At 44.5% G+C, this 22,782-nt stretch overlaps 1 protein-coding gene across 4 annotated transcripts in view; it reads left to right on the forward strand.

Annotated features, from left to right (window-relative positions):
• Positions 1 to 22,782, forward strand: part of MVB12B (multivesicular body subunit 12B) — a 99,485-nt gene that overhangs the window by 65,864 nt on the left and 10,839 nt on the right. For 2 of the 4 annotated variants that reach the window (XM_077835815.1, XM_077835814.1), the window contains exons 8-9: positions 16,279 to 16,334; positions 18,688 to 18,747. In XM_077835815.1, the coding sequence (XP_077691941.1) occupies positions 16,279 to 16,334; positions 18,688 to 18,747 (116 nt within the window). Of the gene's footprint in view, positions 1 to 743; positions 935 to 16,278; positions 16,335 to 18,687; positions 18,748 to 21,302; positions 21,791 to 22,782 lie in introns of those variants that run through there. The other 2 variants (XM_077835816.1, XM_077835818.1) reach the window with 2 other exon arrangements.

Genomic DNA, 22,782 nt, shown 5'->3' on the forward strand with positions numbered 1-22,782 from the left:
CCTCCAAAATAAAGCCCTACCGAAACAAAACGCTACGCTACACTGCACGCACAGCTCTCCCCTGGGGAGAGGATCTGAGAATGAACCACATGTAATGGCCGTAAGTCACTTCACTGAATGCCTGGCTAGAAGGGGCTGTTCTACTGTGTGAAGAGAGTGGTATAAGACCCTCTATAAAACAGAACAGTGGCCACTGTTAATACTTTGCCTTGTTTCATCTCATCGTACAAATTCATCCCTTGTTTAATGAGACACTTCAAAGGCAAGTTCCAAGCACTTCATTATGAGCTTTGGATCATGCAGCATCTTCCCTGGAAGAAATACATTGAGCAAGGCACTACATGATCCTGTGTCTGTCGGAGCAAAGGAAAAGCCAAGCCCACGCAGCAGGATACTATCACACAATGCAGCATGTTCCCTAAATGTGCCTAAGTTCTAACCTAGGGGCTGAAAACAATTCAAATGCAAAAGCCAGGAGCTCTGTAAGGAAGCAGCTGTTACTGATCAAGGTAAAGGCTCATCAGAAAGAGAGGTGTTTGTCACCTCAAATCGTGAAACGCTACTGCTGTTCTGGGCACTGCTTGATATTGTTTTTTCAGGTGTCAGACCAAGTTGTACCTGCCTGCAGCTCTATGTGCCTATGATACAGACAGATATTTACATGTTTAATGAGTTCCAAGGAGTCTCTGTCTCATTAAATTTAGAGCTAATGGTAATTGAAAAATGCCTATTCTCTCCTTCAGCTCAAAGCCCAGTGTATCAGAAGTGGAGGAAAATGCGCAGCTTCATACCACTTTGGGAGAGGCTCACTTAGCCCTCAAAGACACCATTTCTCTCTCCATCTCTCAGACTCTGCAAGCGTCCAGTACCACTAGCCTCTTTTGTACCTGCTCTGGTGTCATTAATTAACGGTTGTTGCCAGGAAGTGGCACTTCCCCAGGTGAGATCATTGAAGTTCAGTATTTGAGGAAGACTTCTAAAGAAGGTTTTATTAAAAAATAATAAAATCAATATCTTAGTTTGTAAACACTTGCAATTTGAAGGGCACATTTGAAGTGTCTCTGCTTCCTGCAGATGCTGGTGCAGCCACAGCTGGGAGGGGTTGCTTAGCTGTCCCCATTCTGCACTTGACATTTTTATTTTTTAACAAAATCAAAGCCAGGTGTATTTTTCAAAAAAGTTTTGTTTGCTGGATCTCTCAGCACGGAAGTTCCCATGTTGCAGCAAGTTAGTGGCAAAACCCAGCAAAGATGTAGAGAAATTCTAAGGATTGAGTTCAAATTAACAAAAGGAATTTTAATAATTTTAATAATGCAGTCCAGTAGGGACAAAACACCCGTCTTCTGCTTTTAATTAACGTTGTTCCAAGTAAAACAGAGACCTTCCAATGCTATCTCTATACTGAGCCTTCTTTCCAAAACCGTGAACGCATCCATTCATCACAGTTACTAGTGTGGGCATGGGGTGAGCTAGCAACGTCCACTAGTCTGAAGCGTCTCCAGTTTACTGTTTCTGACTGGGCTTGCCAAGTAGGCCTCAGCCCTTGTGTGGCTGTCGCTTGTTAGTCACGGTGTGAGTTGTCTGCTCATATTCTCTGTTGTTCCTAATGTGAAGGACACACACACCAATGGGTTTCTGGCTTCCGGAATTAGAAATTACAGAAAGTATGCTTTATATCTCATGTGAAGATAAGGATTCTCTTTCCTCCTCCTGAGGTTATAGTCTAAGGGGATTCCTTTAAAAGTGCCACTAATCTTGGCCCAAGATTGTTCCTCTTCTGGGGCACAGCAAGTGCCTTGTTAGAATTGTCTCAGAGAGGGAAGAGTCCGATTGGGGCTCATTTTAATTTGGGGAACTGTTACAAACCAGAAAACCCACTGCAGGCTTGCCGCGCTCCTGACTCAAAACCCATTTTAGATCACACTCTGCCACAGTGGCAGAGCAGGCAGTTCTCCGGTGAACTGGAAAGAGGAAATGCCATGCCTGGGGCTTGCAAAAGGTTCAGCGCTTTAATTTGTATGTGCATTAGGCAGGTTTTGAAATGGTGTAGGCAAAAGCGATGCCAGGGACATCAAATAGCTGAGTGTGGGAGTAAGAGAATGAACAGGCTGAGCTCAGTAGCACGGCGCTAAACTTTCAGATCTCGCTGCCTGGTGCACAAGGGCAGCCTACCCAGCAGTGCCCTGGGGCAGATGGTCTGTGAGTGTATTCAGTATTAAGATTAAAGGAGAGAGTAACAAGCAAGTGCATGTGTTTATCCTATGGCTGGGGTGACTGGAGTCTTTCGCATCCTTGTACCGAGCCCACGTTGCTCTAACAAGAGAGGCCTGGCCACCTTCTTTAGTGAGGGGGGATCCGAGCATGCAACACTCACTGTCTGAGAACACTCCCTCCCCAGGACCTGCAAACTGCTTCATTTCATGCCTTCTCCCCCATCTCAGATTGCCAGCTTGCCCCCAGCTGAGCAGGCTGGTGCTCTGATGCAGAGATTCTTAACCTGTAGTGATCCAACCCTTTCTGAATGCTCGCCTGTCTCGGTGGGTTAGAACAGAAGGTCTGGATTTGACCGTCTTCTTTCTATCGCTCACGTTCTGGGGCCAGGCTGTCTGGTCTACTGAGGCCACATTGTGCCATGCACAACTACTTGAAATAGCCAGTGGGGAATTCCCCTCGCATGGGCAAGCTCTCTGCCCATGGAGGGCTGTGCCACCCCAGCGTAAAGGGAGGGAGGCCAGGTCAGGGGAGCTCCAGAGGCAGGACAGGAGAGGGATTTGTGGAGCTCACTTCACACCTTCCCCCCCCCCCCCGATCCTTCCCTGTCCATTGTGAACCTCGTGCCAGGGTATTGCCCCTGCTGCTCTAACCTCCACTGGGGCCAGAGGACCAGCAAGCTCTGGGGCCAGGACATCAGTAACTCAGCCTTGCCTTACATATCTCCAGAACAAAAAGGAACCCAGGTGTCCCGGGAGAAAACCTCACATTCCCTTTCACAGCTCACCAGCATCCCCCGTCTGATCAGAACCCCCTGTTCTCCTCACCATGCGAAGCACAGTGCTGTCCTTGTTCTCTTAGGCAGGTCATGGGCTCCTCCCCTCCCAGAATGCTCCTGGTGGTAGGGGGCTGCTTTCACTTGCTCTCATTAGGCCATTTGACTAATGACTGGAGGAGTCTACTGAGCTGTTCGGGGACTGATGGACTCTCGCTAGTCCTCTTCCAGCAGCCTGTGAAGGCAGCCTCTGTTGGAATGGCACAGATGGCCGGCCCGAACGGCAAAGTAAACTACAATATGTCTTGGAGACATTGTCAGGCTGCAGCTTATTTGTCATGTCATGGAAGCCTATTGGGTTAGGGAGTAACTTTGTCTTTCCCCCGTCTCCTGGTCTGAGAAATTATTTACAGTATGTCTGCTCTGTTGGCTGGGAGAGAAGCTGGAGACAGGCCACAATAAACAGGGGTCAGTTTCTTAACATGTAGGGACTTTTCTTTGTTTTTAAAAAAAAAAAAAGCTGAAGGTGGAGGGTGGGGAGGTGTTTCAGCCCATCCATCAACGAACACAGCCTCTGGCAATGACAGGCGAATTTATTGGGAGAGGGTTGGGCCAGATTTTTGGTGGAGGTTGCTGCTCTTTTGCTCTAGTTAGCGATGTGCAAATGTGCAATTGGAATGAGCCACATTCTCCATCCTGTACACACGTGTTACTTTTCAGGCTTGATGTTCGGACCACTATGGACAGAAATTCAAAGGTAGGGGGCTTCTCTGTACAGGATGGAAAATGTGGCTCATTCCAAAATACTCCTGTGATCTTCGCAACCCATTGCAGGCTAGTGTAAAGTGTTTTTCCACATTTATGAATAATTTTCCTCTGTATTGAGATCACATGACATTTTGCCCATTGTTTACCTTGGTGTGCAGCAGAATCTCCCATGTGTTTAGTAAAGCATTGTTCATAAAAAGGATAACATTCTGCTAAAAATGAGATTCTGAGCAGGAGGTAGAAATGCACTGATGAGAACCAAAGCTTTGGGTATGTTGGAAGTCAAATAAAGTGTCAGACTTAGCAATAAAACACTTTATTCCAAAAGACAAGGATTATAGAGAAGTTTTATAGAAATCAATGGAAATTTTAACCTCTTCCTCAATTCTTGAGTAATTCTTTGGGATTTAATAGATTATCATGTCTCTGCTATTGAATCCTCTAGGATGGCTTGAAAAGAAAGCTCTTAGTATTTGTGTTACCATAGGGCATAAGAGCCAGGTCATGGACCAGGACCTGTTTGTCGCAGGTGCTGTACAGACACAGAACAAAGAGATGGTCCCTGCCCCAAGGTGCTTATCATCCAGAGAAGATTTTTTTCCATTAAATTCTAATGGTTTTCCAAAGTAGTTTCTGTAGAACCCTATTGGCTTTGTCCCTGTTGCATTCTCCAGGAATGCTGCAGAAGGAAAGCGTTCCCATCAGTCTTGTCATACGCCTTTCTCGACAGACAATACTCACTTGGCAAAGTGGAGCAATATTGCTGAGTCCTGCAGCCTTTTAAATGACGAAAAGCTACAGGGCAGTGGGTAAGAACGAGCCAAAGCGTAAAGTACAAGTGTGCCCCAATCCATGCTGTGAGGGGCTTCCGCTCACCAACTGCAAAACCTCATGTGCTCATAGAAAAAAACAAAACATTTTCTAAAATTGTGAGTGATGGCCAGATCTACGGGGTGGCCCCTGCTCCTTTTCCCCTGCCCTGCACAGCCTGTTGTTCTTACTGCTGCTAAAACGTTGCTTTGGCAGGGGGCCTGATCCTACCTGTTACTGAATGACCCCAGGTCCCTGGAGTCCAGTTGCAATTGAGAGGACTCGTGGCCCTGCAGGATTCAGAGGGCATTGGAGAGGAAGGACAGGACATTTCTGTTTCTTAGAGAAACATAATGCTGTGCAAGGATAATTATCAAGCAGCAGAAATGCAGAGGATGAAAGACACACTGAATACAGTGAAGCTTCCTTAGCAAGATGAGCATGGGCAGTGTTGTGACACCCTGTTACCCTGAGCCTGCTCATAAGGGTCACTAGCGCTCCAGGCACATTACTTCCAGACAGTGGGTCTGTGCCATTCACCTGAGAGCAGAACTTGGCCCTTTAGAGCTCCTGCCTTCTCCAACTCCCCTTTGGCATTCACACTGCTAACTTCACTTTCAACTCCAGCTAGTAATGCAGGCTAGTTGGTCTCCTTCCAGTAGCAGTGCCAATAACCACCACTGCTGGAATGGTGTGCGTGAAAACTAATAGGGCACAACTGGCATCAGGTGGAGGGATTACTCCGGGCACGGCTTTGGCGTATCCTTGCTTGTCAGACTCTTCTGCCTCTAGCAGAAGCGAGGTTTCACACATGCAGTTCTATCCTAGCATGTGTCTGTAGGCAGCCGACCTGTTCTACACTGGAAACATCACTTCTCCTCCTCCTCTGAGTCCCCAGCAGGTCTGTCCCATAGACTGTGAGCTCCTTGTAAAGCACTGAGCCCATTGTCATTACCCCATAATTAATAATCATAATTACAGAGAGTATATATCTTCTAAAGGGAAAACCATCTGCATGTTCACAGCAGATTTATCAGGAGGTGGCACTTGTCCCTGAATCCTGCACACACCCCACATACGCCGTTGCTGTTGGTTGCCCATAGAATAGACACCAAGGTTGAGATTTGCAAAGGACCCTCAGGGAGTTAGGTGTTTGGCTCACATTTGAATTGCAGTGGGATTTGAGTACATAGTGCCCTTCGCTCCCATTGAAAATCCAAGCCTCAGACAACTCATGGCCAAGTTTCCATATTAATAGGATTGATTATTTATATGACAGTAGCACCAAGAGATGCCAGCCAAAATCTGGACCACATTGTGCTGGGCACTGCACAAACATATTAAGTCCTTACCCCAAAGTCCTTGGGCAATACGTTGAGTTTACGGTCTTTTACCGTATCGGATACAGTATCCTTTAGCATTTGTCCAAGGTATCTGCAAATGCAGCATCGTGTCTTTTTGTAGTATATTCATTTAATTTCACGCTGGATAGTGATCCCTTTGTGTGGGGAGCTGTCAGATTTGAACTCCTGAGTTGCCCGCGTCCTGTGCAATCATTAACTTGTTCCCACATAGTCCCAAATTCTCGGGGGAATCAGTGAAGACATTATTTCCCTCTGTTAGCTGTTCAGCTGAAAATGATGTGGTCTTTAGCCAGGTGAGCTTTGCCATTTTTATGAGACTGTTTGAAGCTATTTTCTGAGATCCTCATCTTCGTGAAACACAAACCCTGCACAGTGCTTTCGGAGCTGGAGAGAGGCTTGCGGACTGTTATGCTATTGCAGGAAGCTGGTTGTAGAAGCTAAGGTAACTTAAGTGTTAAAAGTGGCAGCAATATATTCAGTGTTGTTGGTTTTTTAAATTGAATTTAATGGTTAATTTTCACACAATCAGGAGAGACGTTTTTGTAGGTTTTTAATATCAGCTGTTGAAAATTCCTGTATAAAAGTTTGTGAAAAGAAAGCAATGCAAGAAATTCAAAGCTATCAAATCCTAGGGTGAGAATTTCAGTGCAGAAGTGGCTGTTGTTTCCTTGGGACTCTAGGGACGTAAACTCCTCCGTGGCTGCATCTCCCTCCACAGTGGTGTGAAGGATTAGTGCTCACTGCAGTGTGCACACTGAACCCTCCAAGCACTAAAGCAGCTATTCATCTATACCCAGGAGCTAAATATGACAATGTTAGCATTTTTCATTTCCCTGACGTTACCATTAATAAAGCAATGATCCAAAAGAAGCTTTGCTGAGTCTGTTCTTTATGCTTCCATCACTCACGACTAGATAATTTCACACAGGATCGTTTTTAAATTAAACGACGATAAAAGCGCTCTGCTGCTCTGTGTTCACTAGTTCATAGAAGTCTATCAAGTCATTAACGTGTCATGACAAACTGCTAGATGGCTACAAGAGTAATTAATTATTTGCATAAATAACAGGTTGAACTTGGTGCTGTGAACCACAATGACATATGTATCATATCGAGGGTATCTCAGTACCTTTCACAGAGGGGGCATAAAAAGAGTTAAAACTTAAAATATTTGAAATCATATGTTCATCATTTTTTAAATGGTCAAAAGCTTGGCTTGAGTTTTGATGCTCTTTGTTATAAAGTTCGTTATTAATGGACATTTTAAGAATGCATCTGATCATTGGAGGTTTCAGTGAACAATTATACAGATTTCTATAATCACTATTAATCGCCACATATTTTTCAAGATAATAAGAGCAATTATTATTTAGATTCCTCTTGTATGTGCACATTGTAGAAAAGAACAAGTGCTTATTATAGTGAGTAGTGTAGTGAACTCCAGTCTTAAATTCTTTGTCATCTAGAAACTCATTATGTTAGCTGATGCTGCCTATGAAAGTTCGTCAGCCTGGTTAAATTAGGGTAGCATTGGCAGATCTGATTATTTAAATCTGGTAGCTTTGCTAAAAATATCGTTATTCTAGGAAGATGAATTACTAATTTGACAACTGAGATTTAGTTGGAATCTACAGCATTAGGAAGAAGGCAGCATCTATCGTACAGCAAGCAAAGAAGGGTGACAGTGGGGGGTGAGGTTTTTCATATTAGAGAGAATTTCTAAGTGAACTAACAAGTTGTATTTATAGGATATAGTTTTGTGACATGCCCTTTAAAGGTTAATATTAAATCTTAGTAATTTACAACAAATTGCACTTGAGGACGTATCAGATCCGTTAAAAATGAATTCACTGTTCTGCAGTTCTACATCAAATGAGATTGTCATTTTGCCCTAGCTTCTGTCATCTGCTACTTCCTTTTGGGGGAATTCTCTGGGAAATTCGGTCCATCACATTTTGTGTTTTGTAGGAGTGGGATTCTCACTTCCAGCTCCCTGTTCCTCCTGTATCCAATTCCAGTGAATGAGCTAATTGAATGTGACTCTTGGGGAGGAGCTACACCTGGGAGATAATAAACAGTTGAAAACATTTTTCTTTCTGAAATTCCTGTTTGCTTTTTCAGTTTTAATCTGAGAAGGGTGCAGGCACCTCACTGGTCTGATACAGATGCCATAGACATAGTTACACAGAAGGAAGAAAACAACTATCCTTTGTTTCCCTCCCTGCATTTCAAATTCTCTGTTTTCCAATACCGTGAGACTGTTTCTTTTCTCAAGCTGGTTTCACACATGGAGTGGCTCCTGATTTGCACTGTTATGAGGAGAAAATTTGGTTTCTTGGATTTAGAGTTTCTAGTGACTTTTGTTTCAGAAGGAAAACCCTTAGCCTTAGATTATTCCCATCCATTTCTCATAGGAAGAGATACTGTACTGATGCCTGTCAGATCTACCTAGGCAAAGACTAGGCAACGCAGGGAAATGGTGTCTCGATACAGAATATGTGTCACTGTTAGGTCATAGAATCATAGAAGTGTAGGCCTGGAAGAGACCTTGAGAAGTCATCGAGTCCAGCCCCTCAACTGAGACAAGACCAAGTAAACCTAGACCATTCCTGACAGGCATTTGTCCAGCCTGTTCTTTAAAACCTCTAGTGACAGGGTCACTGGTTCCAATCCATGTCTGGTCAGTAATAACCAAAAGTCATTGCTCTTACACAACTGTTTGGAAGCCTGCCATATATGAAAAGCGTTGGTCTCTCTCCAGTGCAGGGGAGCCACATGCCATCGGTGAACTAGCCATCCCAGCATGGTGACGATTTCAGCTTAAATAGGAAGGCATGAATTGTCCAGGGTCAGTGAGTGAACTTGTTGCTGGCACACTCAGAGGTGGGGTATGTCGGGGTCGGGGATTGTACTAACTGCTGGGATCTTTTGAGGACGAAGAGACTATTCCAGTCACTTTATATGTGGGTTTGGGCAGGGTTATTGTTTAGATACTGAAATTGATACAATCGCAAAATACATTTCAAATCTACATGATTACTATGAACTTCACACAGTTATGGAAAAGCCCTGCAGAATTTAATACAGAATGATAATCTTTCTGTAGGACTTCTGCATCACCCTGAGGAATTTAATGGGAAAAGGTATCCGTACTGTAGCTTTCTATAGGATAGTTTTAAAAACCCATAGAAAGAACGCCATTCTCTGTTAAATATTGCAGATCTTTAGAATTGATTTTTGGCAGATCCCTATTGATTTCTTTCCTGTTTAAATTCTGTAGCACTCTCCCAAAAGAGACAGGTATATAACTAAGCCATGATTCCTCAACAAGTGTTGGCTGAGAATCGCTTGAACCCGGAAGGTTTGCAAAGTCAGTCACTGCCTTAGTATGAGTTTACTAGATCCTTGGACAACTCTGGGAGGTTTCCTTGGGAGCTTTCCACATGTACGTAGCACCCAGTGATGGGAGGAGGAACAGAGTAGTGTACGGGTGAGAGGGTGACGCCAACAGGCATCATCTGTAGGAATAAAAGTTTCTGGTTTTGGTTTCTGGGAACTTTGGCTTAGTTGTTTCTCCTATTCAGTCTGCCCATAGATTGGTCACTGATTATTTAGTCTTTCAAGACAGAGCACGCTGGGTGAGTGTTTGTCTTGGTTTCTCAAAGATGTCACCTCGGATATGGGAGCAGTCTTTTTCGGTGGCCGTGTCAAACACCAGATGTGTTCCATGCCCCGAGGGAACAGTTCAGGCCACTCTGTTTTTCCTGCAACCAGTCCAAGGGAAAGAAAATGTGATGGAATTAACTGGCTGCACAGGCCCTGGAACTGCAGTTGTTAGAGAGCTGCTGGCACCTCCTGAAAAATGTGGGAAATCTTTTATTCTGCCAAGGGAGACCCTGTTTTCTCTAGTTCTTTCCCTTGGGGGCTATTCCTAGGGACACTCTCATACAAACCAGGGTTCTCCTTTGTGTAGAGGTTATCTGATTTGCTGGTTCCCTCTACCAAGTCGTCACACTCCTCACGGCTATTTACAATGGGTGTGATGCTATGCTATAGATCAGGTGACAGATCTCAAAGGCCCTAATTTTGCAGCTATGCAGCTGGACCCTGGTGGGTCCCAGCCACACAGATACAGGATTTGTGTCTTAATATTTAATCTCTCAGCTAATAACTGTAATTGATATTTTGGAATGTTTTAGTGCAGAGACTTTATTGATGAGTCTTTTACATTATTATTATTTATTATTATTATTTCTACTTACTTACCATATATAATAGATGGTCTCTCTCTCCCTTTGTCATCAATTGTGGATGACACTAAGCTGGTGGGAGAGGTAGATATGCTGGAGGGTAGGGATAGAGTCCAGAGTGACCTAGACAAATGGGAGGAGTGGGCCAAAAGAAATCTGATGAGGTTCAACAAGGACAAGTGCAGAGTCCTGCACTTAGGACGGAAGAATCCCATGCACCGCTACAGGCTGGGGACTGACTGGCTAAGCGGCAGTTCTGCAGAAAAGGACCTAGGGGTGACAGTGGACAAGAAGCTGGATATGAGTCAACAGTGTGCCCTTGTTGCCAAGAAAACTAATGGCATATTGGGCTGCATTAGTAGGAGCAGTGCCAGCTGATCGAGGGAAGTGATTCATAGAATCATAGACTATCAGGGTTGGAAGGGACCTCAGGAAGTCATCTAGTCCAACCCCCTGCTCAAAGCAGGACCAATCCCCAATTTTTGCCCCAGATCCCTAAATGACCCCCTCAAGGATTGAACTCGCAACCCTGGGTTTAGCAGTCCAATGCGCAAACCACTGAGCTATCCGTCCCCCCACTATTCCCCTCTGGTGAGGCCACTGGAGTACTGCGTTCAGTTTTGTGCCCCCCACTATGGAAAGGATGTGAACAAATTGGAGAGAGTCCAGCAGAGGGCAACAAAAATGATTAGGGAGCTTGGGGACACGACTTATGAGGAGAGGCTGCGGGAACTGGGCTTATATAGTCTGCAGAAGAGAAGAGTGAGGGGGGATTTGATAGCAGCCTTCAACGACCTGAAGGGGGGTTCCAAAGAGGATGGTGCTAGGGTGTTCTCAGTGGTGGCTGATGACAGAACAAGGAGCAATGGTCTCAAGTTGCAGTGTGGGAGGTCTAGGTTGGATATTAGGAAACACTATTTCATTAGGAGGGTGGTGAAGCACTGGAATGCGTTACCTAGGGAGGTGGTGGAATCACTGTCCTTAGAAGTTTTTAAGGCCCGGTTTGACAAAGCCCTGGCTGGGATGATTTAGTTGGGGTTGGTCCTGCTTTGAGCAAGGGGTTGGACTAGATGACCTCCTGAGGTCTCTTCCAACCCTGATCTTCTATGATTCTTTGTATACTTGCCATTTATTTGTCCCCAGAATGGCTGCATTCCGATGGCCACTTTCAAAAGTTGTTAGCAACTCCCAGGCCAAGCCCTGCAACGTTTGCTTTCGTTCTGCCAGAGGTTGCTAAAATGTTCCTTAGGAGAGCCATACCTTCTTTGTACAATGCCATCTCCAAGGTGGTGATGATTTTCCTTGGTAGTCTTGGGGAGTGAAAAAGTAGAAGTAGAAATGCACAAAAATAAGCTCTATTTTAGGTCTGTCTTGTATGGGAAATATTACAATTATCCAAGAGTCTTAGATGTTAATTCATTCTTAAGGTTTTGCTGCCACTTATAATTTGTTAGCTCTTCCCTTCTATTGTCTGAGTTAAAATGAACCCTTCAGCAGATGGCTGGCTGGTAACTGACTCTCTGGAGTTGATATCTGACGTTCTTTTAGGGGAACATCGACAACAGCCAGCCGAGGAGGAATGGAAGACGTGGGTCAATCCTGTCAGAATAGACAGTGCCCTCTCAGACTACAAATGTAGCAAAGGAAAATATTAATCTTTAACAAGAATTGTGAAGAACTTTGCTATAGGGAGGACCATCCTCAGCACTGCCTGTGCACATTTTAAAAACCTGCACCCGGGCAACACAAAACAGGACTGAAATTCCAAACGTCAAGTTCCCACGACGACTGTTAACTTGGATACCTTGAGGCAGATTCAGACTCTCCCAAGGCCTATGCCTCACAGAAGCCCCATCTTTTGCACTAGGGGAGAATTTCACTCATGTGCGTGTACTGTATATTAAGCAACCTTTTAACAGAAGAAGCAATACACAAAACTTCTGTACGTCCTGTGTGCAATGGGGCTGAGATTATTTTGCTGTTGGGAACCTTCATTTTTCTAATTACTTGACTTTTTAGCTGTTCCATTCCCAGCTTAACGCAGCCCTGAAAAATATGTAGGAGCATCTAGGTATCTGAAAAGCTTTGCCTGTTAGAGTGATTTAAATGCCGTTAGCCAATGTGCAGGGTCATTGTGTTTCCTTTGTTTTTAAATTGAATCCCTTATAAAGGCTATAAATACTTGGAAGTTAGATCATGGAACCCTCCCATTGTGAATAATGCTTACACCATCCAGCCTAGGGTTGCCTTCTTATGGTGAATCACCAGCTTTTAGCTTTGGAAAGAGTTTCCTTGTCCATCCTCCAGCATCCCTCTGTTTTGTCCCTTCACGGTGTTGCTGGATACAGTCGACTGTAGCACAGTTTGTCTATAAGGAACATTTGAGCAACCTCTGGCAGAACGAAAGCAAACGTTGCAGGGCTTGGCCTGGGAGTTGCTAACAACTTTTGAAAGTGGCCATCGGAATGCAGACCCTTCGCTCAGCTCTGTTCTAATCACAGACTGCCTAGAGCTCTAGAAAAGCACCAGGAAAAGAGAATCAAAGGTTGTAGATTATGATTATTTTCAGCGCAGTGTTGGAGCAGGGTCATCGAATTAAAAGCCTCCTTCTGATTTCATTTTACTTCATTTTGAAATGAACGGGCTGCTAATAAATCACAGTTCAGTATCGTCTCCCGCTGCACTTTGAGTGAATCGCACCCGTGGCCAACTACCGATACGTTGCACCTCTCAAGCCGATAGTCGCTGCAGCACTGGTCATGAAACTGTTTCCTTGTCTTTGTTCTGCTCAGTCATCGTGTTGCAACGACATCCTCATATGGAATTAACATCCACATTGATTAAACCTGCCCCCTCCCTTGTGAGTTACCAGAAACGTCACTTTAGTGCTAATGGTGATTTGTAAAAAAAACACTTGAGGGCTGGATTCTGCCACCCACTCTTGCACTAACATCGAATTGGGCAAAGGAGCGCCACTGACGTCCTTGTAGCTACTCGCAGAGTGTGGCCTTATTCAGCCAGAGCAATTGGGGTAGAGTCTGGCCCTACGTGGCAATGGGTCCCAGCGTGATGGTGCGCCATGTCTCCTGATTGCCTGTTCCATGGAAACAAGACTGAAACCACCAAACCTCCAGCTGCCAAGTTCTAGGAGACTGGCTGGCATGCTGGGCTAGCTGAGGGTTACTAGGGGACAGTGTGCTGTAGAAAAGGGAGGGAGGCTTCGGTAAGTGGGGGTGACTCTTGCATTCAGTGACTCCATTCTGCCCCACACCCAGATTCTGGCTGCCTCCCCATCTCCCTGCAGTCCCTTGTGCTTTGTTGTTAATGATTATTTCGGTTGCAGTATTGCCCAGGATGTGCCGGGGGAAATGCTTGGGGGAAATCCTTGCCCACAGAATGTAAATGTGAGCATTCATTGAACATGACTCGATATTGTGGTGGGATCAAATATCCCCATATCAAACATGCTTTAGCCATCTGGATTCAGATTCCTGCAAGGAAATTTGGGCTTTTGTCCCCAAAATTGCTACAAACGCTCACAAAACTGGGCTTGGAAAAAGTGCTTCTAAAAACCCCATCATTTTAAATCTCTCTCACATGGTGTCTCATGTTGGAACAGTTGTGGTCCCACTGCGCTTTGTGTACTGATGTTCAACCTACAGAAATCAACAGGTGGGGGCAAGGTGCAGGACTCTTCAGATCAGTGGTGACGCCCATCGGAGCATTTTCTTTGGCAGGCAACAGAATAGTTCAGGTGTGAAGTCAGGGTAAAGATACCAGCTGAAACCCCTTCGTTTTGTTAGGAGAGATTCCCACACAGACACTGGTTGGAGAGCAGCCTACTTCCAGCTGGGCCCCAGTCCTGTTCCAAACAATGTGCATTCTGTGGACTGGCCCCACACTCTCCAAACCACTGACCCTTGTGTCAAACACAGGTATGGGGCTGGTAGGAAAAAAACACTTTACTTTCTCCCCCTTCCCTTCCCCTAGTCTAGGACTGGTGGAGGGACAGGCAATGACAGCTTAGTGCATTATTTGTTTAAACTCTCCTGAATCAGTAAGTATTTCAAATCCTCAACTTCTAGTGCCTGCCTATAAAAAGAACAGCTGAATGAGCTCATTGTTTTCTGATTTTTCCCTTTAATGTATTTTACAAACAGCCTAGTGACGGGCCTGACACGCTGATTCCTATGTATGCTGCTTTCACTTTGGGATTACAGCATTAATAACATACTTCCATGCATCATGCCATTTTTAAGCATGATCGTTATGATAAAGGGCATATACTTAATTACAGGCCTGCTTAATTACAGCTCTGTTGAAGCTCGTTTGTTTAGGAGAATGCTAATTGCGCTACTGAGCCTTTGGCATATCCTTCCTTTCATCTGCTGGGTTTCTCTGTACTGTGTATCAGCATTTTTTTAACGACAGTCTCAAAGACTAAGGGAGCCTACTGATGCTTTTCTGTGGCTGTTTTGCTGTGTTAGAGGAACAAACAGACGAGTGTTGGGTTATTTCTTTAACTTATTTAACAAAATCCATTGTCTGGCTGACCAAGGCATCTCTCTGCCCCTGTAAGAAGAGCTGCCAGTCTCCCAGGTTTGAGAACTTGCTTGGCTCTGTGGCACCGTTTCTCCTCTGTATGTTTTGGTGGTTATAACACCGCGGCTGTGTGTTGCTGCCACACAGCACCCTGCCTCCATCTGAGTTGGTTTGTCAAAGAACAATTATATAAAGTGCATGTAAAATTTTAAATGTATGAAAATCTTCCTACAGCCAACACCTGAACTCGCCCATGTTGGCTGATGTTAGGCACGCAAACCAAAGAGTTGCGAGAATCCTGGGCATTTCAAATGAGAGCCCAAGAAACACTGCCCTGGGTCTGATGCTTTTCGGACTGTTTGGAGTTAGGGTAGAGGCCACTGCAAGCATTAGACTTGTTTTGGGGACATGGTCATGTCTTCTTTTTCTCAGAGCTGAAATGGAAAGGGGCTGGAAGGATTGAAGCAAATAAGCGGCGTGGATAAATTATAAAGCCTATTCAAGACTCAGTGTGCTGGCTTGGAAATGTGCCTCTTTCAGAATTTTATGGGAATTGCTGAGAGATGCAGGTTCCAAAAATAAACTAGCTCACCTGGGCTACGGTGCCTTTCAGAGCTCTCTTTGAGGGTTGCAAAGGCAGTGACAGTACAATGAAGATTCTTATCCTGGTTTAAAAGAGAAGACAACCCAAAGCATATTCAAAACCCGCTACCTATTCCTAAGGTTGTCCTGCAACCAAGAGAGCCAGGGCAGTGTGACTCAAGGCTGCCCACTGCACAGCTACCCCACTCCCGGTGTCTTGGATACTCTGATTTCATGGGCACATGCTTCCAGTGGACTGTGTGTTTAGTGTATTATATTTGCATTTGGTTATTTGCTGTCTAGTGTTTTCATCAGTAGTAGATTGGCAAGGGAAGGTCATTTATCCTGATGGTCTGGGAGACTCCATTTCATCTCTAGGGTCAGGATTTTTTTTAAAGGATTGCAAACATGTTTCTCCGAACCTCCCCTGTAAGTCTGCCTGAGGAGTGTTTAGTGCCTGGTGTTCTAGGGGGCAAAAAACATCTTGTCCTCTGAACCAAACATTTGATTTTTCTCTCACTAGGAAAACGTACTACATCATGAGGGTTCTTTTTTTATGTAGCAGTTTATATGCAAACTATTATTACACAGTAAGTGGCAAGTGGAAGTCTGTCCTTTTAAGCCAGCTGCATTTGTTTTGGGCTCCAGACGCTGTCCTGCTTGAGAGGCTGGTTCTGTATTCAGTCCAACCAAGTTGGGAGCAGATTCATAGAACACAGTCTATGAAATTGTGCCAATGGCCAGAATGATATTGGATTTTATCATGAATATACCTGACTGCCCCCCTGTGCTTTGAACTGGCAGTACAATTGGGAGAGCTAGCAGAGAGGTCTGCCCTGAGTGATTTGCACCCTGTTACGTTATTGCCAAATGTCGATGCGATTCATACGTGGTATCTTTCTGGAAACGCAGTAAGTTATTGGACATCAGAATATTGATGCAAGATTTCAACTCTCTGTTCATCTGTATTTTTCAGCCATGGATGGAGTGCCTTTTATGATCTCAGATAAGTTTGCCTGCGCTCCTGAAGGGGTAAGTTACTGTCATCATTTTCTAGGGTAAAGCTCGCCCGCATGTGGAGGGCACTCACAAGGCATAGGCACCAGTTAAGCTTGTGGAACATAACTGGTACATAGTCCTGGTGCTGGCCACCTGCACAAGGGTGAATTTCACCATAGTGACTGTAGATGCACCTGAGAATACTTTCCTTTGACGTGTGGGTGGCTGTTTAGATTGTTTCACCAAATCATTTCTAAAAGTAAATTCCTCTATTAGCTGAACCCTCGATCACTGCCAGATAGAGGTGATCATGAGTAAATTCCTGGCTGCGTTGAGACTGTCTGTATATGTTTAAAAAAAAAAAAAAGAGCAAATACCTGATTTTCCAAGTCTATCTTTTGTCCCTTCCCTGCATAGAGGTGGCCCTGTTCCTTCAGATCCCAGAAATTGAGTGCAATGCTAATGACACTGTGGCGACTGCAGACGCTCCCTGGGAGTTAGAGATATTGCAGGGTTCTTTTCATCCCTGTTCTTCATAACTCCGCAGAGAGCCATGCCAAGCTGCGGTGAGACCTTGCACAAGTGTGGTATGAGGCTGGTAAGGCACCTTCAAGCCCTCCCCAGGAGCAAAGGTGGCAGGGCTGCCATCGCCCATGAATACTTGATCGAACCAGCACGTTACTGTAATTTGTGTTTAAAAATGAGGGGTTTTCAGTTCTTTGGTGGGAGCACTGGACGTTCCATTGTGGGTCTGGCCTGTTGCTGCTGAGCCAAAGTAAAATTGTTCCCAGCCTGCATCCACATCTTTGTTAGAACCGGCAGCTCAGCTTTCCCAGGACCTGACATGCTGGTCGCGGGGTCATAGAAATATTGCTCTGGGACTGCACTTACAGCTGAGAGTCCTGGGCGGTGCCTCCATTCCAATGAAACACAATATGCATCACTTACATCTTTCTGGAAGCTGCTTAATCTTGAAAAATGCTTGTGATTTTGCACGTGGAGTGCAAGTAACTTTAGCTGACCCAAGGTAGCTTGGTTGCCATGGCTACGCTGGCAGGATTCCAGTTTCTGTGGAGAGAGGCTGTGCTGTCCTGTTTACCAATTCCAGCCTAGAAAGTTGAGCGAGGTTGTTATGTCCTAATGATACAACAGCTGGACCTCCGCTGGGGTCCAGGCAATAGAAACGTGGCTAGAAAAACGTTTTTAGTATTCATGTTTCCCTCTGGTTTGAGAGATTATATATGCCAAAGTGTATCAAGTGCAGCAGCAAGGCGAGGTTGCATTTCCATGTGCAGGATGCTGTCAGCTGAATTCTGAAGTGAACGTCGTGCTGGTGGTGAATTCAGCTGACAGCCCTGTTGATTCGGCACCGGCAGTGACCGTGTTAACTTCTCACGCTGCCCTGCACTGCGGTTTCTAAACTCTGACCTGTGTCTGTTTCTGAAGGGAGAGGGCTCATGTCCTGTTCAGTCCAGAGTGTATCTGCTGCGATGGTCAGCAGGTGCTGGTTAGTTCCTAATGTGCTGGTGTGTTTTGTGAACACCTGTCCATAGGAATGGATTTCCTGGAGAGTCCCAAATAAGTGCCATTTAAGGACTTCGGAGTACTGCTTGCCTGGTACTAATTTAAGACTGTAATCTAGAGCTGAAAAGCTCCACATTCCATTACAGTTCCCCTAATCCAGCCAGTACCTCAAACAATATCTCTTTAAAAATCAATGAACACGAAATTATAACTGAAAACACGGAACTGTCTTCTGTGTCTTGTTCTTCATGTCCTGCATCTGGTGTTGCATCTTTTTTGTTTTGTTTTGTGATTATAGAAACTCCAGGTAAAATGTGATGGTTTTGCAGCCACTGCTGTCTGGAAAGGATTGTGTGTACATTGTTCATCCCTTCCACTCACGCTCCCAGAGAACTGGGATCCCCCTGCTGCTAGGAGAAATGCAGAGAGCGATTAGGCCATGCTAATCCTTCCTTAAGATTCCCGTGACACCATTGCCACCAGATGGTCAGCGTGGTCAGGCTTTTCCACAACTAATGCCTCTCCTGCTTATGTCCCCACTGCCATCTAAAATCCAGGGTGTGTTACACACAGTGGTGCAATAGCCGTTGTCAGGAAGACAGCGAAGGATTTACCAGTTTAAAATGACCCTGTCCAGAATGGCAAATAATCCTGGTTAGTTATAAGCAAGCATTGCAATCACTGCCCATAGTCCACCTGCCTCTATGTTGGTGTGGTGTACTGGGGGAAAGGGTTTCACACACATTTATAGCTGGTGCCTCTGACTCTCCAGTGACAGAATGTATCTGCTGAATTATTCTGAAAACTAAATAGCATGTTTCCCGGGTCTTTGGGGTGTTTTGTTTTGTTTTTGTTTTTTTAGATGCAGCAAGTTGATCTCTTGGGCATCACAATCAAATCCCTGGCAGAAATTGAAAAGGAGGTAAGTGGCTCTGTGGGACTCTGAGCACAGGCACAGCCAAATCTGTGCTCGCGTAGCTGTAAGGTTCCCTCCCTTATGGAAAGAGTTTAGCTCGCTTTGCCAGGTCACTGCTGGTGGGTAAAATCAACATTAAGTTAAGCCAAACAGTAAGCTCAAAATTACAAATGCCTTTTGTGATTTGTGCCAGAAGAAGCTTTAAGTGTTGAATCTAACAGCAAAATCTGCACCCTCCATTTAATTCCAGATGTCTCTTTTGTTTAACCTTTCTTTCTCGCTTATTAACAAACTACGTCTTTCCCCAAACAGGGCACTGTTTGTGTGAGATTGCCTCTTCCATTTCAGGAAGCAATTGAACTCAGTTAAGCAGTGTCAGGTAAACTGCTTCATAATTTTTCAGTTTGATGGTGAACGTAACTTGTCACCAGGAACAAATAGGCTGAGATTTTAGAGACTGTGAACCCTCCAAAAGAGAGAGAGGATCAAACCAGAGTAGTGTCCACCTCTGGTTTTGTGTAATTGCTGTTTTCCTAAGGCAGTGTTTTAGTGTGCACATGCGCTGTACCACAGGATGGTAAGCCGTCAGCTGTTCAGAGGCAGCTTCCCTTTGAGAGGAATATTTGTCTTAAAAATGGAGCTGGTAGAACCATGTTCCTTTGGGATTCCCTTTTTGTGTTATCAGCTAACAGGTTCCTGTGCTGAAGGATGGCCGGAATGAAGGCAAAGTGAATCAATGTGGCACAGCAAAATTTCTGAACCTATCGTAGCCAACGCAGAAACACAGCTGACTAATCCTTTTGTCTTTGATTTGTAATATGTCATAAAAATGAAAGGAGTGTCACATGCAGATTATAGGTGACTTTACAACAAAACACAGTGGTTTATTACTCAAGTATTTTTATGGGAAGTTAGGAATTCTCATATTTATTTCCATAATAAGGAAGACTCTATTTATAAGCTAACAAATCTTCAGGAACAAGTTATTCAGATTTAAGGTGAATCCAGATTGTGAATAATTCCTTGCCCTGACACATAATAGGGTTTAGCAGCCAGGCAAGCTGGCTGTGGAATATCTCAGAGTATCCCACGCGTCATTTCCCCCATGGAAATGTGTATCAGTGACAAGCCAGCTCAAATCCTAGAGCCTTGCTGTTCTGTACCATCAGTCACCTGCTCCTCTGGGGCACTTGCGTACAGATAGCATATAAGATAATAGGTTAATGCGTTTATTTTCCCTTTCTTACTGAGAAATGGCAGAGTGAGGGTATAGAGTAGTTTCCTGTCTGAGGGCATTCATGGGGTATCTCTGGTGCACAGGGTCTGGTGCACAGAGATGAACTGTACCCTGGGTGAAAAACAGAACAGCATCTAATTGTGTATCACAAAGACCACAGAAGGAAGGCCAGCTTGGTCCATGCAAAGCCTGACTAGTGTCGGGTGCTGCTGCTCCACCCGACGTGGACCTGACCTGTTAGCATCTGTTGCTAGGATCAGCACTGAGCACCAATGTTTTAGTTGGTAGGTTTTGTCTATCTTGCTAGAGTGGCAGATTAAGAAGATGTTAGATTTCAAAGTCAAGGTTTGAAGCCCAGCACCATGTGCAAGATCTTGAATGCGGGAGAGCCCTCCAGACATGGAAGCACTGCTCCAAAGAGTCATGGATTAAGAAGCCTTTTCAGTGTGCCACCCCCCAACCAGCTTATATGAGGGAACATGAGTGTCACTCTCATTTTGTGCTGCAGTGAAAGGGAGCCTTCCATCCCAACATCCCCTTCTCCCATCACAGGCCGCATGTGTTTCAGAGTAATGAAAAGTTTAATTATGCAGCCCATATTCCTTGATGAAGCATCTTGTCTGCATACAAAGAGATGTGCATATAAATATTGTGAATTTCTGTGTAGCTTTATTTCCCTTGCAAGCAATAGCTCCATTACAGCAAACCTGCTGGATTTCCAACCGCAGTAAGAGCATTTTCCCTGGAGCTGCATGCCACACAGAAATATTCCCAAAGAATTCCAGGAATGATTATTCATTTTATATAGTGGAATATGCCAACTGTACCAGCCGTTCTCCAGGCTGTGATAACAGCCTTCTCCTTTACATGAACAAACCAAACTTTCAGCTTTTTGGGGGCTAGAGACTCCTACCTGGATGAAGATGCCGTTGTGCTGGGTGTTGTAGAGACAGTCCCTGCCACAAGGAGTTTACACGCTAAACAGAGAAGATAAACCAAAGGGTGGGAGGGTCGCCTGCCAAAGAGAGGAGGAGCAACTTGTCCAAGGTCAGCCAGCAGGTCAGTGGCAAAGCCAGGAGTGGATCCAAATCTCCTGACACCCAGGAGAGTGTCCTAGTCACCAGAGCACAGTTTACTTCTTTTGTGGGGGCATTTATACATTCGGAAAAGACCCTGCTGTTCCCGCCTTCAGGTCCAGGAAGGGATTTTGTGCTTGTTTGTCATGCACCGCATGTGCCCCTGCATAGCGAGACTTGTGTAATGCATTGGTAACGAAATCCCCAGAAGGCGATGGTCTCAAGAAGTTAAACCATCTTCTGTACAGGTCAGAGTGACACCTATGGCCAGTGAAGAGGGCCCTCAACCCCGTTCACACCCAGAACACCACAGACCGTAGAGAGCAATTTATCAGACGGCTCAATATTGCCTTAAACCTCCATGCTGTAACATTGTTAACAATAAAGTGTGACCATTGGGCTCCCAGCTCTTTTCAGCGCAAACATTCGACAGAATGCACCACTCAGTTTTAACTTGGCATTTAGCTAAAAGTCTAGTGAGAGTCTAATTAGTAAAGTGAACATCTAATATTAATCATTCTCTTAAAATTGACAAGGAAGGCAGTTTATTTAACCACTTAATTGCTACAGTTTTTCATAGGCTGCTCTTTGCAAACATTTTAATGAAGAAGTTGTAAATCTACAAGAGTTTAAAATCTTAATTTTATACAGAAATATTTTTCCTTGTTCTCCTGTTTGTAGTCAATTCTCCAGAGTGTAGTCACATGAAATGTTCTTTAAATGAACATATTTGCTAACTGGCATGATTTCAGTTTTTAAAACATTGGTTCCAGCAATTAGGCATTTTTTTCTGTTCCCAAATGACTAGAGAAATTCGTCTTGATTATAATTGCTCTTAGCCACGCATATCTAATTTGTGTCTTTTTAAGTGTTAATTAGTAAACAGTTTGAGCTGACATCTTTATGTGTTTGTGTATTGAAAAATGAGGCTTATTGCTTATTTAGCTTGGGGCTGATAGTGCTGGCTGTGACATCATGACATTGAGGTAAAATTAATGAAGACATGTTTGCCGATTAAAAAGCTTTCGTGGAGAAGACAACTTCTTGACACATCCTCCCTTGCACAGATTCCATATGCACCTGGGAGCTACGTGCCATAGATCACTTTCTTTATAAGGTGAATAAGGCTGGAGTTCCTTATGGTTTTGGCACCTAAATACCCATTTCTCAGTTGCCAAGGCAGCAAATTTCCTTAGCCCCGTATTGTCTGTGTTCACTTTTCTTTTTTTCGACTGCCTTTTGTAAAGGTTAACTTTAAAGAATCGCAGGTTTTGTCACAAAGTAATTTGTGGTCATGTAGCTCCATCTAGTGATGTAACATTTTATTGCAGCTAGAAAATAACTTAGCTTGCCACTTCTGTGATCAGCAGTAAATATTTATAAGATGGTGGCACCCAAAAATTCCCGTTGGAACTGGAGCTCCATAGTGCTGGATATGATACAAGCATAGAAAAGAGACCATCCCTACCTGAAGCCTACATGATTATTTCTTTATCTAAAGGACACCAGATGCTACCCAGAAGAAGAGTCCCTGCCTAGAAGAGCTTACAGTCTAGATGAAAATAGGTTACTGTACAGAATCAGTCATCTAGATGTGATGGCAAAAATGTGTTTTCATTTGTGTGGCTTTAGGTGTCAGAGAAACAGGGTGATCTAGTGGGCAGAACACTGGACTGGGAGTCCGGGGACCTGGGTTCTAGTCCTGACTTTGTTCCTTGCCTGATGAGT

Source organism: Eretmochelys imbricata, chromosome 16 (genome assembly GCF_965152235.1).
Source record: "Eretmochelys imbricata isolate rEreImb1 chromosome 16, rEreImb1.hap1, whole genome shotgun sequence".
NCBI lineage: Eukaryota > Metazoa > Chordata > Testudines > Cheloniidae > Eretmochelys > Eretmochelys imbricata.